General features: G+C 38.3%; 1 protein-coding gene and 1 long non-coding RNA gene across 7 annotated transcripts in view; one reads left to right on the top strand and one right to left on the bottom strand.

The window, feature by feature from the left end:
• The window catches only part of PPP2R2C (protein phosphatase 2 regulatory subunit Bgamma), a 388395-nt gene that overhangs the window by 165514 nt on the left and 209155 nt on the right, over positions 1-13726 (bottom strand). For 2 of the 5 annotated variants that reach the window (XM_074229816.1, XM_074229819.1), the window contains exon 2: positions 5153-5304. The exons of the other annotated variants lie outside the window; for them this stretch is intronic. In XM_074229816.1, coding sequence (XP_074085917.1) covers positions 5153-5304 — 152 coding nt within the window. The remainder of the gene's footprint in view (positions 1-5152; positions 5305-13726) is intronic. 5 annotated transcript variants of the gene reach the window in all.
• The window catches only part of LOC141518103 (uncharacterized), a 42571-nt gene continuing 34442 nt past the window's right edge, over positions 5598-13726 (top strand). For both annotated transcript variants that reach the window (XR_012477086.1, XR_012477087.1), the window contains exon 1: positions 5598-5913. This is a non-coding gene — a long non-coding RNA (uncharacterized LOC141518103). The remainder of the gene's footprint in view (positions 5914-13726) is intronic.

Below are 13726 nucleotides of genomic sequence, written 5' to 3' on the forward strand. Positions count from 1 at the left end.
TTCAATCTCCTTCATTTTGCAAGGGAGGAAAATGAGGATAAGGAAGAGGAGTTGGCTTTCAGAAGTAATATCAAAGCTGAGAGTTGGCTATGGGTTCTCAGAACTCATAATTTATTCCCTGTTCCATTATCCCTTACTGACTACTTCCTTAAAATAAATCACAGAATCTATGCTTCAATAGAGGAATGGAATCTTGTTTTTTAATCTCTTAAGTAAATTCAACACTGAAGGCTTTTCCCAACACATCAAGATATGGAAGAAAGAAACACTGTCTAGAATAGGCAGTGATTAGAAGAATGATGTCTTGATTTGGACCAGAGGAAGATCCAGCATTAGCACTCTGTCTCTACAACTAAGGAGCTCAAGCCTCAGTTCCCTCATTTGTAAACTAAGGGACTAGGAGTCTCAAAGATCCTTTCTAGCTCTAAAGCTTATTAGGATGCTAGAAATGCAACTTAAAGAGATTTTTCTTCCCTTGGCTTTGATTGGAGCACGAAAGGAGCAGCTACCCAGGAGATGGGTCACAAGTCAGTTGCTATGGCGCCGCACGTACTTGGAGCCAATCAGCTTCCTTCCTTGGTGACTCAGCACAAAGTACCAACTGAGCCTCTCAGTCAGCACCAAGGCTGTGATGTGAGTGAAGCAGCTACTTCTGATTAGAATGCCTCTGGTACTCTTCGGAATACATATTAGCTACCCCAGAAAAGTTCTAATTCCTCAAAACAAGGACCAGAGGGTTGGGGTTTTTTGGGGGGAAGGTAGGGGGAAATAGAGGGAGCGGGGCAGGTGAGTGGGGAAGCAATTCCATCATGAATTTTTTCAGAACCTGAATTCCAGTAAGGAACTATACAGATTAGCCTTTGGGGGGGGCAGGCAATGGGGCTAAGACTTGCCCAAGGTCACACTGCTAGGTAATTACTAAGTGTCTGAGACAAGATTTGAACTCTGGTCCTTCTGACTCCAGGGCCTGTACTCTATCCACTATGCCACCTAGCAGCCCCTAATTTCAATGTTATTTCTATTTTTTGTCCCCATAAAAGGTTTGATCTTCATGGTTCCAAATGCATGAACCAATGACATTCTCTCTCCATGACAGTATAAACCAACATCTGCTCTGTGTGAGCCCTTTCTCATGAACTCAGAATTCCCCTTAATGGGGAGAAAACAATCAGAGACATTCAGAGAGTAAGAGAGCCAGAAGGGACCCCAAGTGTAGAAGGTCAACCGCTACCCTTTACAGGGGAGGAAACTGGACCTCAAAGCAAGGAAGTCAGAAGTCAAAGAGCTGGCAGAAAGAAAAGCTGGGACAAGCTGCCCTTGTCTAGAGCCATCTAACGTTTCCCACAACAACCCTGTGAGGCAGGTGGCACCTGGATTATTATCATCACTTTACAGATGAAGCAATGTCACTAAAAGTCAGGCCCCTTAATACTAATAAGAGGATTTCAAGCCAAGTTTCATGACTTGGAGACTGGAGCTCATACTAACCACAGACTCTTCTAAGTTCTAAAAGATTAGGGGATATTTCAAGATTCATTATACTTATACTTCAAGGAAAAATAATGCTTAAAAAGCAGGTACTTGAAAGAACCCAATTTAATTAATTTTCTCTGTCTCTCTTCTGTCTCCCCCCCAACACACATACACACACACACACACACACACAGACACAAATGTGTGTGTGTGTATTCTTTTTTCCTAACTGTAATGATATTAGTCAATTAAAACCAGTCTTGATTGAGTGGCCCTGTCCTAATCATAAAGGTTATATCTTTTTTCTCCATTCTATTTGTCTTGTCTGTTTTCTAAAGAACAGATTAGGTAAGTATGGAGAGGTGTTTCACCAGCAGACTGGCCATTTTGTGCTGAATCATTTGATCACAGAAATTTTTGAAACAAAAATAATTGCTTTCTATATATAGTTTGTTTGTATATAGTTGTTTCCTCCACTAGATGGTAAACTCCTTGAAGGCAAGGATTACGTTTTATCATTTTTTATTCCTGTCAATTATATCCCCATCTTCCAAACCTCAGAGCCCCACTCCCTAATTTTTTTTACTCTGCTCTCTTCTTCATCTCTCATATTTAGTTACCAAGTTATCAATTTGACTTTCACAATATTTCTCATCTCCATCCCCTCCTTCTCCCCTACACCCCACCATCACCCCAGTATATTTGACCCATTAGCATAACCTGCCTCTAGGTTTTCCCATATCCTATTACCCCCCATCCCGCTTTAATCATTATTCACTTCCCCAAAATTTTGTTATCATATAGAGATAATCATATTATCCCCCCTGCTCAAAAAGCTTTCAGCATTTTTCCATTTCCTACTTAATAAAGACCAAATTTATCAGTTTGGTATTTAAGGCCCCACTATTCAAGGTCTCCAAGCATTTTATACTCTAGTCAAACCGAACTGTTTACTTCTGAACATATTCCATGTCATCCCATCCCTGAGGCATTTCTCACACTTTCCCTTTTGCCTCAAATGGCTTTCTCCACTGCAATCCCATCTGTTGCAATTATATGTGTGTGTGTGTGTGTGCGTGCTTAAGTATATATCTGTGTATGTGTATGTACATGTACAAATATGCATATAATATATATTCTTCAAGACTCAAGTCAAATGCTACATCTTCCAGAATCATTCTTTAATTTCTACAATGGAAAACAATATTTCCTCCCTCTGACTTCATTTAACATTGTGTTTGCACCTTTATTATGCACTTATCACATCTCACTTTATATTCATATGTATGCGCGTCCCTGATAGGCTATAAGCTCCATGCAGGCAGTTACTGTACTTTTTGTATGGGGATGTTCTAGAGTCACCTCAGACTGACTTCTGAGACACATTTGATAAATTTTCAGTGTGAGCATTTACACTTGAAAACTGCCTTGAAATCAGGGCTTTATTTATGTTTTGTTGTCAACATGTAAGAAAGTGATGGATTCAACTTTAAAGGATATTGTGCATTTATTTTTCATTTTTTTTCCTGGAGAACCAGTGTTCCCAGCATGCTGCTGCTTACACCTCTTTGTACTTCTGCTAATACCTACCACAGTGGTTCTATAAACAGCAGATAATAAATATGTATTGAATTAACTCAGAGTCATGAATGAATTTAGAAGAATCAAACAAGGGTCCTTGCCTGAAATCTCTCTAACCTATGTTGTCTAAAAAGTCCATCATAAAACAATCATTCCTTTGGGTTTCAAAGACACTCCAGTCTTCAAAGGTCCCCTGTTAAATTACCCTGTGGATAATAACAGAAGTCGATACTAGCAAAGCCTTCATCAAGACTTGCCTAAAAATCAGCTAAGAACAAAACCCTGTGAGAAGGGAAAAGGGAAGAATAAGCGCTTAAGAAGGAAGGGTACCAGGACTTAGGATAAAGATACTGAAATGAAGTCAAAAAACCAAATTTGTTCCCCACCCCTCCCCTTTTCATTCCAGCCTTGTCTGGATCCATACTTAGAACAGATTTGGAGGTTAGGGGGTGGGAAAGGAGACTGGCACGACGAGATGGACGGTTTCCAGTCTTTTGCAGCTCTTTCTGAAGACCCAGTGGGCCTCTGCTGTGGGGCTAGAGTCAGCTGGTTGCTGTGCCAGGCTCTACTACCTCTCCCTAGGACTGCACTCTAAGGCACAAGGGGAGCGGAGGACTCAGCAAACCTTGCCACAGGGAAATTAGCCTTCAGGAGCTCCAAGACCCAAGTCAAGTTCTCAGTTCACTTCTGTTCCCCACAATTCAATTCAGTTCAGTTCAGCTGTTGTCTGTCTGTCTTTCTGTCTTTCTGTCTCTCTCTCTCTCTATCTATCTATCTATCTATCTCTCTATCTATCTATCTTGGATATTATGAGTGAAGACCAAACACTGCCAGTTCACTGGCACCAAGAACAAGCTCTTCAATTTCACTAGCTTTCTTCTTGTACCAGCTGCCTGGGCTCCAACCAGGGAAACCTAAATCTATTCTTCATTCTGGCTCTCAACAAAGTAAGTCCCAATGTCCACCACACACACACACACACACACACCCCAACACAGAGACACACACAGACACAGACACACACAGCCTTTTACAAAACCCAAGTCTTGAAAGTTCAATTCACCCAGCACCTCCTGTAAATGAGAGTGGAGAGCCTGCCTCCTGGGCCAGGTCAGCTACTGACGAGTCCATTCTCTTTCTGTGGAATTGATCTATTTCAAATGCTTATTTTAATTTTTAGACGTTTTAATAAATGTCTAAAGTGCTCACAAATGGGCAGACAATAAGTAGCATCCCTTCCTCCCCAGCATTACCAACATCTACTCTCACCTAAATACCCAAGACAGGAAGTTCCCTGCAAAAGAATTTGAGTTCCTAGAGGGGCAAGGCCACTTTGCTTTTGAATTGCATCTTTAGTGTCTAGGAAAGCACTCATGATAGAATGGATAGATTCTTAAATGTTTTATCTCCTGGGTTTCCACATTCCTTGACACAATCCTCTAAGCATATCCTGTCCTTGAACAGGACATAAGGACCCATACAGGCAGCATAGGACCTCAGGAATTCACCCAAAATAATCAGCTATACATCCTTATGACAACCAGAACCAGTACCAGAAAGCATCAATATTCAAAGACATACTAAAACACTGATGTGAAAAGTAAAGCAGGCACCACTATGGAGATTTAGTTTTGGTTACCAGAATATCTACTTTGACATGAATCCAACAGTATCCCTAAGAAAATCTTCAACAGAGGAAAAACTACAGAAAGGGTTTTGAATGGAGATTTGGGGACTGGAGGTGGGGGGGAAGGGCCGACAAAGTCTAATTCAAAATTCACCTTTATTTTAAATACATTGTTTGGGATACTTCCACAAAATAACCCATGGGTTTAATAACTCACAATCATCATGAGAAACAAGAGCAAAGTTATACTAAAATGCACGGATCATGCGGTTATCAGAATGTGGGTCTGTTCATTAGACACTTTTATTCAATGACTTGTATTCTAAGTTAATAAGATACAAGCAGGGCTCTGGTCACCTCGTGTGGTGGCCATTTCCTCCTTTTAAAGCTCCAGAGGTTCAGTCTCCACGAAGTCTCCCTGAAACCACTCAGCCAAGGGGTGAAAGACAAGTGATAGTCAGGCACCCTTACCTCCAACCCCATCTTCAGAGTCAACTTCATAGATGCTTTCACCTTCCATATTCTCCACGAGAGCCAGGTAAGGTGTGAAATTTCCCGAGGATGACCTGTTCAGGCTCCAGAAGAAAGTTGAATCCACCCACTCTGCATCCAGCAAGTAGTATCTTTCAAACAAAATGTGAAAACAAAGCCATTGGATAATTTTGGCCAAACATGGGAAAAATTCCCACCACCCCCACCAAAAAGAAGAAAAAATGGTCAGGGAATTTTGGCATTAATCAGTTCTCTACTTGATGACCAGTATCTTTGACTTGAGCATCCTTTGATGGTTTCAGGACATAGATGAATATTGGCAACGGTGAAAGAATTCCACTGTAGTTTATGGGCATATTCCATCACCCACTGACGAAGATTCCGGAATGAATTGTAATAGACAATCAAAGATCACAATGTCTCTAGAACACACAGATAGACAGATGGAGAGATAAAAACAGGGGGAACCTGAGAAAGTAAATCCAGTGTCCCTCTCCAATAACTCTCCTTAAGTGAATGGGACATGTTCCTATGAGTGTGCTGGGATGGAGCATAAAAGGGCAATCCATGTTTGTAAGCTCCTCATCCAGGATTTTTGGCTTTGCTTAATGTTGGGGGTCATTCTCTTGTCATGGAGGCAGCTTTCTGGAGGCCCTGTATTTGAATGAGAAGTTTCCTCACTCAGAGGGAGGAAGAAATCCTGCAGTAAATGAAGGTGGCTGGATAAAAAGGGAGTTTAGGTGAGTTGAAGATCTTCAAGGATGATTTCATGAAGATATGCTTTTGTCTCAAAGGATCAGTGGGAATTTTTTTAGATTTTGATGAATACAAAAAAAAAATAAAGAGCAGGTCACTTATTCTAGAGTTACAATGAACCTTGGAGATTAAGCTTAATCCACTCATTTCACAGAGGAAAATACTTCCACCCAAAGGAGTAAGATGACAAGGTGGCATGTGGACGACCTTGGATTCAAACCTTGAATCTCTGACTATAAATCTAATGCTCCAATTATATCACATGACTTCTCCCTGAGAAGTCAATTCTGTCTCTAAAAATATAAAAACACTTTGAGAGAGGGGTCCAGGAAAAATCACTCTACATGAACAGATAACATGTGTCTTTTGATATCATTCCCAACTGTGTGGGAAAAGATAATTAATAGTGAAAGGGATAATGTTCTCAAAGTCTTCCCTATTTACTTCTCCTTGATCATCTGGATGTATTTGGTTTGAATTGAGAAAAGAATGTAAGCCTCAGACCAAAAACAAATTAGGGAGGGGAGAATGAAAGGGAAAAGAAGAGAGGGAGAGAAGTGGGGGGAGGGGACGGGAGGCTCAGAGAAAAAGAGAGACACAAATAGAGAGACAGAGAGAGAGAAAAAGACCCCATCAAATGAACACTATAGACTCACAGGATCATCCATTTAGATGTCAAGGAAACCCTCTGGAAGTCAGTTTGGCCCAAACCCTTATTTTACAATTACTAAACTAAAGCCTAGAGGTTATGTGACCTGCCCAAGGTCAAACAGAAACAGAATAAGAATTCTAAACTCACATGCCATGCCTCCAAAACCAGAGATCTTTGTCTCTTATCAAGTCTGCATTTCTTAGACACTACTTTCACGATAACCCGTGTAATGATGCATCATGAGTTGACTGATGTTCTACTTCCTCTTGCAGAATGTCAAATAAGGGCACAGAGATTGGCAGCATCGTTCTCCTTCTCAGGGGCGATAATAGGAGGGAAAGTCTTTTCTCTGTGTTCACCTGAACCTGGGTCAAATCTCATTCCATTGCTGTTCACAGACAAGAGCTAAGGTTATAGCCCAATTTGCCAAGAGTAGCTTATGTGACCCCTCACTTGGGTCACATTTCCCCCAATCATAACTAGCTAAAGAATAAAACACTCCAATTACTCTGTATTTCTTTAATCCTAAGCCACCCTGGGTAAAAATAAATCAGATGATTTCCACATCTTCGCTGGCTTTAAGTGTTCATCCACTTTCTTCCAGTTGATCTGACACTTTCAACAAAGGTACCAAGAATGGATGCTGTTATGGAAAGGTAGGTATGACACTGCAAATACTCAAGCACAGTTTCAAGGGAGGTGTCATGAAGGCACCTGACCAGCATTGATACTTATACAGAGTTGGAACTTAGTAAATGTCTGATGAATTGATGTCTTCCAATGGGCACATTCAATAGGTGCTGGAGTTTTCTGAGCCTTCAGATTCTCTCTGCTTCAATGCTTGAAAATATCCATGGTTTTACTTGAGTGAATGCTTTCTCCATCACAGACAAAAAACCTTCCATACTTTGGGAAACATTTTTCAACAGTTGCTGAAGTCAAAAGATGGGTCACCCAATGGCCAGTTTTCTGATGAGTAAAGGTTGCAATATATGTTGCATTTGTAAGAATGGGAAATAAGTTTTGCAGAGGTCTCTTCTTTCCAAGATCAGTTCTTTGCCTTATGATGCTATATTGATTTCCCTTGCTTGGACATAAAAACCACCATTAAAAATAAGATTCCCAGTATTTGAACAGAATAGTACCTGAATGAACTTAGCCAAAGTCTAACCAGAGATTTCAAGGTTAAAAAAAATTTAATTTCTTTTTTTTTCTTCTTTTTTAGATTTTTCAAGGCAATGGGGTTAAGTGGCTTGCCCAAGGCAGCACGACTAGATAATTATTAAGTGCCTGAGGTCGGATTTGAACCCAGGTACTCCTGACTCCAAGGCTGGTGCTCTATTCACTGTACCACCTAGCCACCCCAAAATTTAATTTCTTAACTCCTCTTTTTTTCCTAGTATTTCTGCCTTAGTATTTTAAGAAGTTATATGTGCAATTCTTTGAAAATTTAGATTCTTGAAGAACTTCCCAGGTGAGGGAACTCATTACCCCCTCAAGGCAATCAATTCCATTGTTAGACAGTTAAAACTGTCAGAAAGTTCTTTCTTATATTAAGCTAAAATCTTACTCTGTAATTTCTAATGATTTGATTTCTCAACCCCAGACCCAAGAAGAAATATGTTTAATCCTTCTCCTTATTTCTAAAAAGCTTTCAATACAGTCAAGGACAGAGATCAAGTCCTTCCAATCTCTTTGTTGCAGGACCTCAAATAATAAGATCTTATGTTTTTATTTAAAAGTCAATTCTAATTTTACAAATTAGTTTAGAGAAAACACACTAATGAATTTTGAAATGCATTAACTATTTGGAGTCACATAATGTTTTCACAGAGAATTTTCTTACAGATTTCCACCACTGACTCTTTGTTTCAAAATATTAAAATTTGCAAGACTTTTTCCAGAGTAATTATAACATTCACCCAAGATTGATTCCAGAAAAATCGATTATTTACTATTTAACATGCATTTAGTAAAAGTTTCTACATTAGTGATTTTTTACACAAATTGCTTCAAAATCAGAGATAAAGGGATAATGAGAACAATAATGATAATAGCAGCCCACATTTAACATGAGTACTTACAAGTACCAGTACTTTATTGCCTATATGCTAAGTGCTTCACTTTTATTATTTCATTTGAGCCTTAAAACAACCTTGGGAGATAGGTGCTGCTATCCCATTTTATAGTTGAGAAAATTGAGGCACATAGAGGTTTAAGTGACATGTCCATGGTCACATAGTTAGTAAATGTTTGAGGCTGGATTTGAATTCAAGCTATTCTGACTCCAGGCCCAGCATTCTATCTAATAGACAACCTAGCTGTCCCCATTGTTTCAGATGATGATGCTTAGTATGATTAATATGAATAGAACTAATGATAGCACCTCAAATGTCACAAGATCATAAGACTGAGATTTGAATACCACCTTAGAGAAAACCTGGTCCAACCTTGCTCTATTATCTACTACCCAAACTAGCTACCCTGTTGTTGATAGTGATGATGATCATGATGATCATGATCATGATAGTGATGATAATGATGATGTTTATTATGGTAAATATAACTGAGACAGATGATGTCAAATATCATAAGATCATATGACTGATATTTAAAAACCACCCTGGAGAAAACCTGGTCCAACCCTGCTCTATCCATCTATAGGTGTACCTATTGATGATAGTTATGATGGTGATGATGATGATGATGATGATGATGTCTATTATGATAAATTTAATTGGAACTGATGATAGGACCTCAAATATCATAAGACCAAGAAATAGAAATTTGAAAATCACCTTGGAGAAAACTTGGTTCAACCCTATAAGCAGGAAAATGACTTGCCTGAGGTCACAACAGATAAGGAGTGGCAGGGCTAAAATCTAAATCTTCCTCTCCTGGCTTCTATTGCAAGGATCTTTCCACACATATTAGTCAAATCAATTATGTTGTTTCCGGAGCATTTTGTCATTTATCAACTAGAAAACCATTTATGTGAGTGTTTGTATAAAGATTCCATGAAAAAGAAGGCAGCCCAGGAAAAGAAGGTAGCTCTTGGGAGTCTAAATCTCAGTATGGACCTTACCAGCTGAGCCCTTGGATCTCAGAAAATGCTTCTCTAAAAGGTCACAATATTGGAGCAGATAGCATTTTAAACACTGGGGGATTATTTACTCTTCAAAAGTGCAAGTAGCGATGCTGCCAGGGAATCATAAGATACAAGAGTGAGAGCTGGAAGGGACCGCAGAGCTCATCTAGTCCAGGCTACCCTTTTAACAGATAAGGTCAACATAATCCAGGGAGGGGAAGTCACCAAAAATGCAAAAGCCAAGATTAGAACCAATGTCCTCTGATTCCAAAACCCAGTACTCTTTTCCCAATAGCATTTTTGTGGACTTTTTCTTAATAAAGTGCTCATGTTGATGATTTTCTTTAATTTGAGAATAATATGCTTGGCCATTTTTGATGAGTCCTCTGTGGAGTTAAGGGAATAATTCAAGTGCTGAAGTTTTCATAGCAGAAAGATGGTTGACCCCATACAGTCTAAGATCATGACAATTCACAGTGGGCAGTATTGTATGGACAATCTCCTGCTGGGAAACACTTTCTGCTTAGATTGAGTACAATAGCCTAATAGTGCTACTGCTATCCTGAGAACAAAAGATCATGCCATATAATTAATAGCCACAACAGCCACTGCTTTGTGCTTTACAAAGTCCTTTCATTCAGGTAGTGCAAAAATTAATACATTCAGCTGAAAGATGATGAGACTGTGTTTTGGAGACTTTAAATTTGATTTAAATATGGTTTATTTAATTTAAATAGGAATTTAATGAAATTTAAATATTATTTAACATATAAATATTATTCAATATTTATAACATATTAACATAAACAGTTTATTAAGTATCTAAGATCTGTGCTGGTTTGAAGTCAGGTCTTCAAACTCCAAGTTCAATGTTTTTTTCCAGTAACCCCCACTACAGAGAATGAAGATGACATGCCATGGGACCCACCTATCAATTTGATTCTTAATGTTACAATGAATGACCTTGGTGGCCATTTCGTCCAGCCCACACCCCAAAGGACAAGTCGCCGTGACATAAATGACATGAGCTCATCATCTAGCTCGGATTACAGACAAGAAACTGACACTTCCCTCCCTCTGGGTCTTCTCACCCCACTTGCCAGCTCACGCCTCGGCATTCCAATCCATCCTTCATAGAGGGCAGGGAAGAAAGGAGAACCACAGTTCTCCAGTCACAAGGTGTGCAACTGAAAAAGAGGATGTTTCTGAAGAACAGCAAGATAAGAATTAGGCAAGAGAAATTTGAGTCAGCAAGACCCCAGGTGATGCTAGGAATGTTTTAAACTCAAATTTGTCAGGATCAATAAATTTCAAAACAAAATGAATATTAGAGGGCATCTAATCAAATGACCATGGAATGAGAGCTGGATGGAATTTCAGAGATCATCTAGCCCAACCCTTTCATTGTACAGTACTTCTGAAAACCCATGAAATCATAGGATCAAAAGCCTGGAGCAGGAAATGATTTCAGAGTTTACTAACTCCCTCTGAGACTTTAGATGACTTCTTCATTTACAGCTGAGGAAACTGAGGACTAGGGAAGAGAAATGACCTAGCCAAATTCACACAAGCAGTAAATACTAGAGGATTGGAACCCAGATTCTCTGATTCCAGAGGGAACACTCTCTGTATTACACCAAAAATACCTCCTAAAGTGGTACTTTTTTTTGTTAGGTTTTTTTTTTTTGGCAAGGCAATGGGGTTAAGTGGCTTGCCCAAGGACACACAGCTAGGTAATTATTAAGTGTCTGAGGCCAGATTTGAACTCAGGTAATCCTGACTCCAGGCCTGGTACTCTATCCACTGCACCACCTAGACGCCCCCCACTAAGGTGGTACTTTTGAAAAAAATGTATATTTTATTATGAACTAAATAAACATCAACAAATATAAACATATCAACAGGCATATAAAAACATCCAAAAAATGCATTTGAAACTGGTTTCTATTACATAAAGTTTGACTTTTTTCCTTCATCATTTATAGTTTGGTTTTGGTTTCTGACTCTCCTTCTGTTTTCTTCTGTTTATTTCTTAATAATTCATTAATACTTTCTCTTTTCATTCAACCTATAATCTTCCCTTCCAATAAATGGAAAAATCCTCCCTTGTAACAAATAGGTTTAGGTACACAACACAAATTCACACATGGTCTCTGTCTGAAAAATATATGTTTCTGTTACCTCTATCATTTCTCTACCAGGAAGTGGGAAGCATAATGGAGTTATAATTTGATAATTGTACTGGTCATCCTTTTTGAGTCTTCCAAAGTTTTTCATCTTTACTATGATGTTGATATTTTATAAATTGTTCTCCTGATTCTGCTCACTTCACTCTGCATCAGTCCAGATAGGCCTTCCCGAGTTTTCTTTTAATCTATTTTTGTTATTTCAATACATTTATAAATAATTTGTTTAGACCTTCACCAATTGATAAGCAGTGCACCCACCTTGTTTCCAGTTCTTTGAGACATCAAAGATGTGTTGTTATGAATATTTTATGACACTTTTTTTCTTTTTGATGTCTTTGGAGTATATATGCCCAGTAGTATTATAATCACTTGGGTCATCAATCCAAGTGTTGTTTCATTTTGCATTTTTCTTATTATTAGTGATTTGAAGCAGTTTTCAGTGAGCTATTGGCAACTTGCCTTTCTTCTTTCTAAAACCTGCCTTTCCACGTCTTTGATCAGTTATCTATCAAAAAATAACTCCTGTTCTTTTAAATTTCATCAAACTTGAACTCTTATTAGCTTTGGGACTTTAGGTAACTCACTTAACTTCTGGCTGCCTCAATTTCTTCATCTGTAAAATGGTGATAATAATTGAATCTACCTTCCTGAATTGCTATAGGAATAAAAATGAGATATATTTTTAAGGTGAAATCTTAAAATACTATATAAATGCAGCTAATTATTATTATTGTTATTATTGTTATTATTATTTATCATTATTTGAATCAATCTCCAATTTACTTGGCTATCAGGCATTTATCAAAGAAATATACACTAAGATTATTTTCCTCAGTTACCTATTTCTCTTCTAAATCTAATTATAATAATTTTGCATACTGGTATAAAACTTTTTATTCCTTCTAATTAAAACCGTTCAGTTTTCTCCTGTGAGCCTTTCTATCCCTTTTAGTCAAGAATTCTTTCATTTTCTAAAGTTATTAAAGGAACCTAATGAGCATTTATTCAAAATTGTCTCATGGAAGTAGACAATTTATGGTATGACAAATATCTAAAGATAAGAAGATTTTTCTTATGTCATAAAGAGTATAAATGTCCCTACCACCATCCTCCATATTACCCAAATTTGCAACCTAAAATCATTCTTGACTCTTCCTTCTCCCTCAACCCCTGTATCCAGTGAGCTACTAGACTTTGATGTTTCCACCTCCACAACATCTTTCACATCTAGCCCCTTTTCCCTACTCAACACCTAGTATTTATCCTAATTCCAGTCCTAATTACCTCACCCAGACTCTTGTATTAGCCTTCAAAATGATCTCCTTGCCTCTATTATGTCCCTTCCAAAATCCATCCTCTACCTAACTGCCAAATTGATATTCTTAAACCACAGATCTGACTTTCCCTATTACATTCCCCTATTACAATCTTCAATAGATGCCTATTCCCTATTAGAAAATATAAATTCCCTTTGACATTTAAGCCCCTTCATAATCTAGCTTCAGTCTCTCTTTCTTGTGTAGTTACATGTGACTATTATCTACCATCCAACCAACCTGGTGGTCTTGTTCTTTCTCATCTTTATCTTAGTGTCTTTGCCCTTGCTGAGAATGTGCCTCCTCATTTCTACTAGAATCCCTAGCTTTCTTCAAAGTCCTGAGACCAAATATTCTTTCTAATAACCAAGCTTTTCTAAACCCCATAGCTACTAGTTTATCATTCCAAAAAGTATTTTCTATACAGAATATACTAACAAATTTTCTGTGTACATGTTGTCTTCCTCAATAGAATTTAGAATCCTTGAATGCAGGGTCTAGCCCATATTTTTATCTCTACCTCCCAGGACCTAGAATAGAGTAAGAATGTTA

Source organism: Macrotis lagotis, chromosome 3, assembly GCF_037893015.1.
Source record: "Macrotis lagotis isolate mMagLag1 chromosome 3, bilby.v1.9.chrom.fasta, whole genome shotgun sequence".
NCBI lineage: Eukaryota > Metazoa > Chordata > Mammalia > Peramelemorphia > Peramelidae > Macrotis > Macrotis lagotis.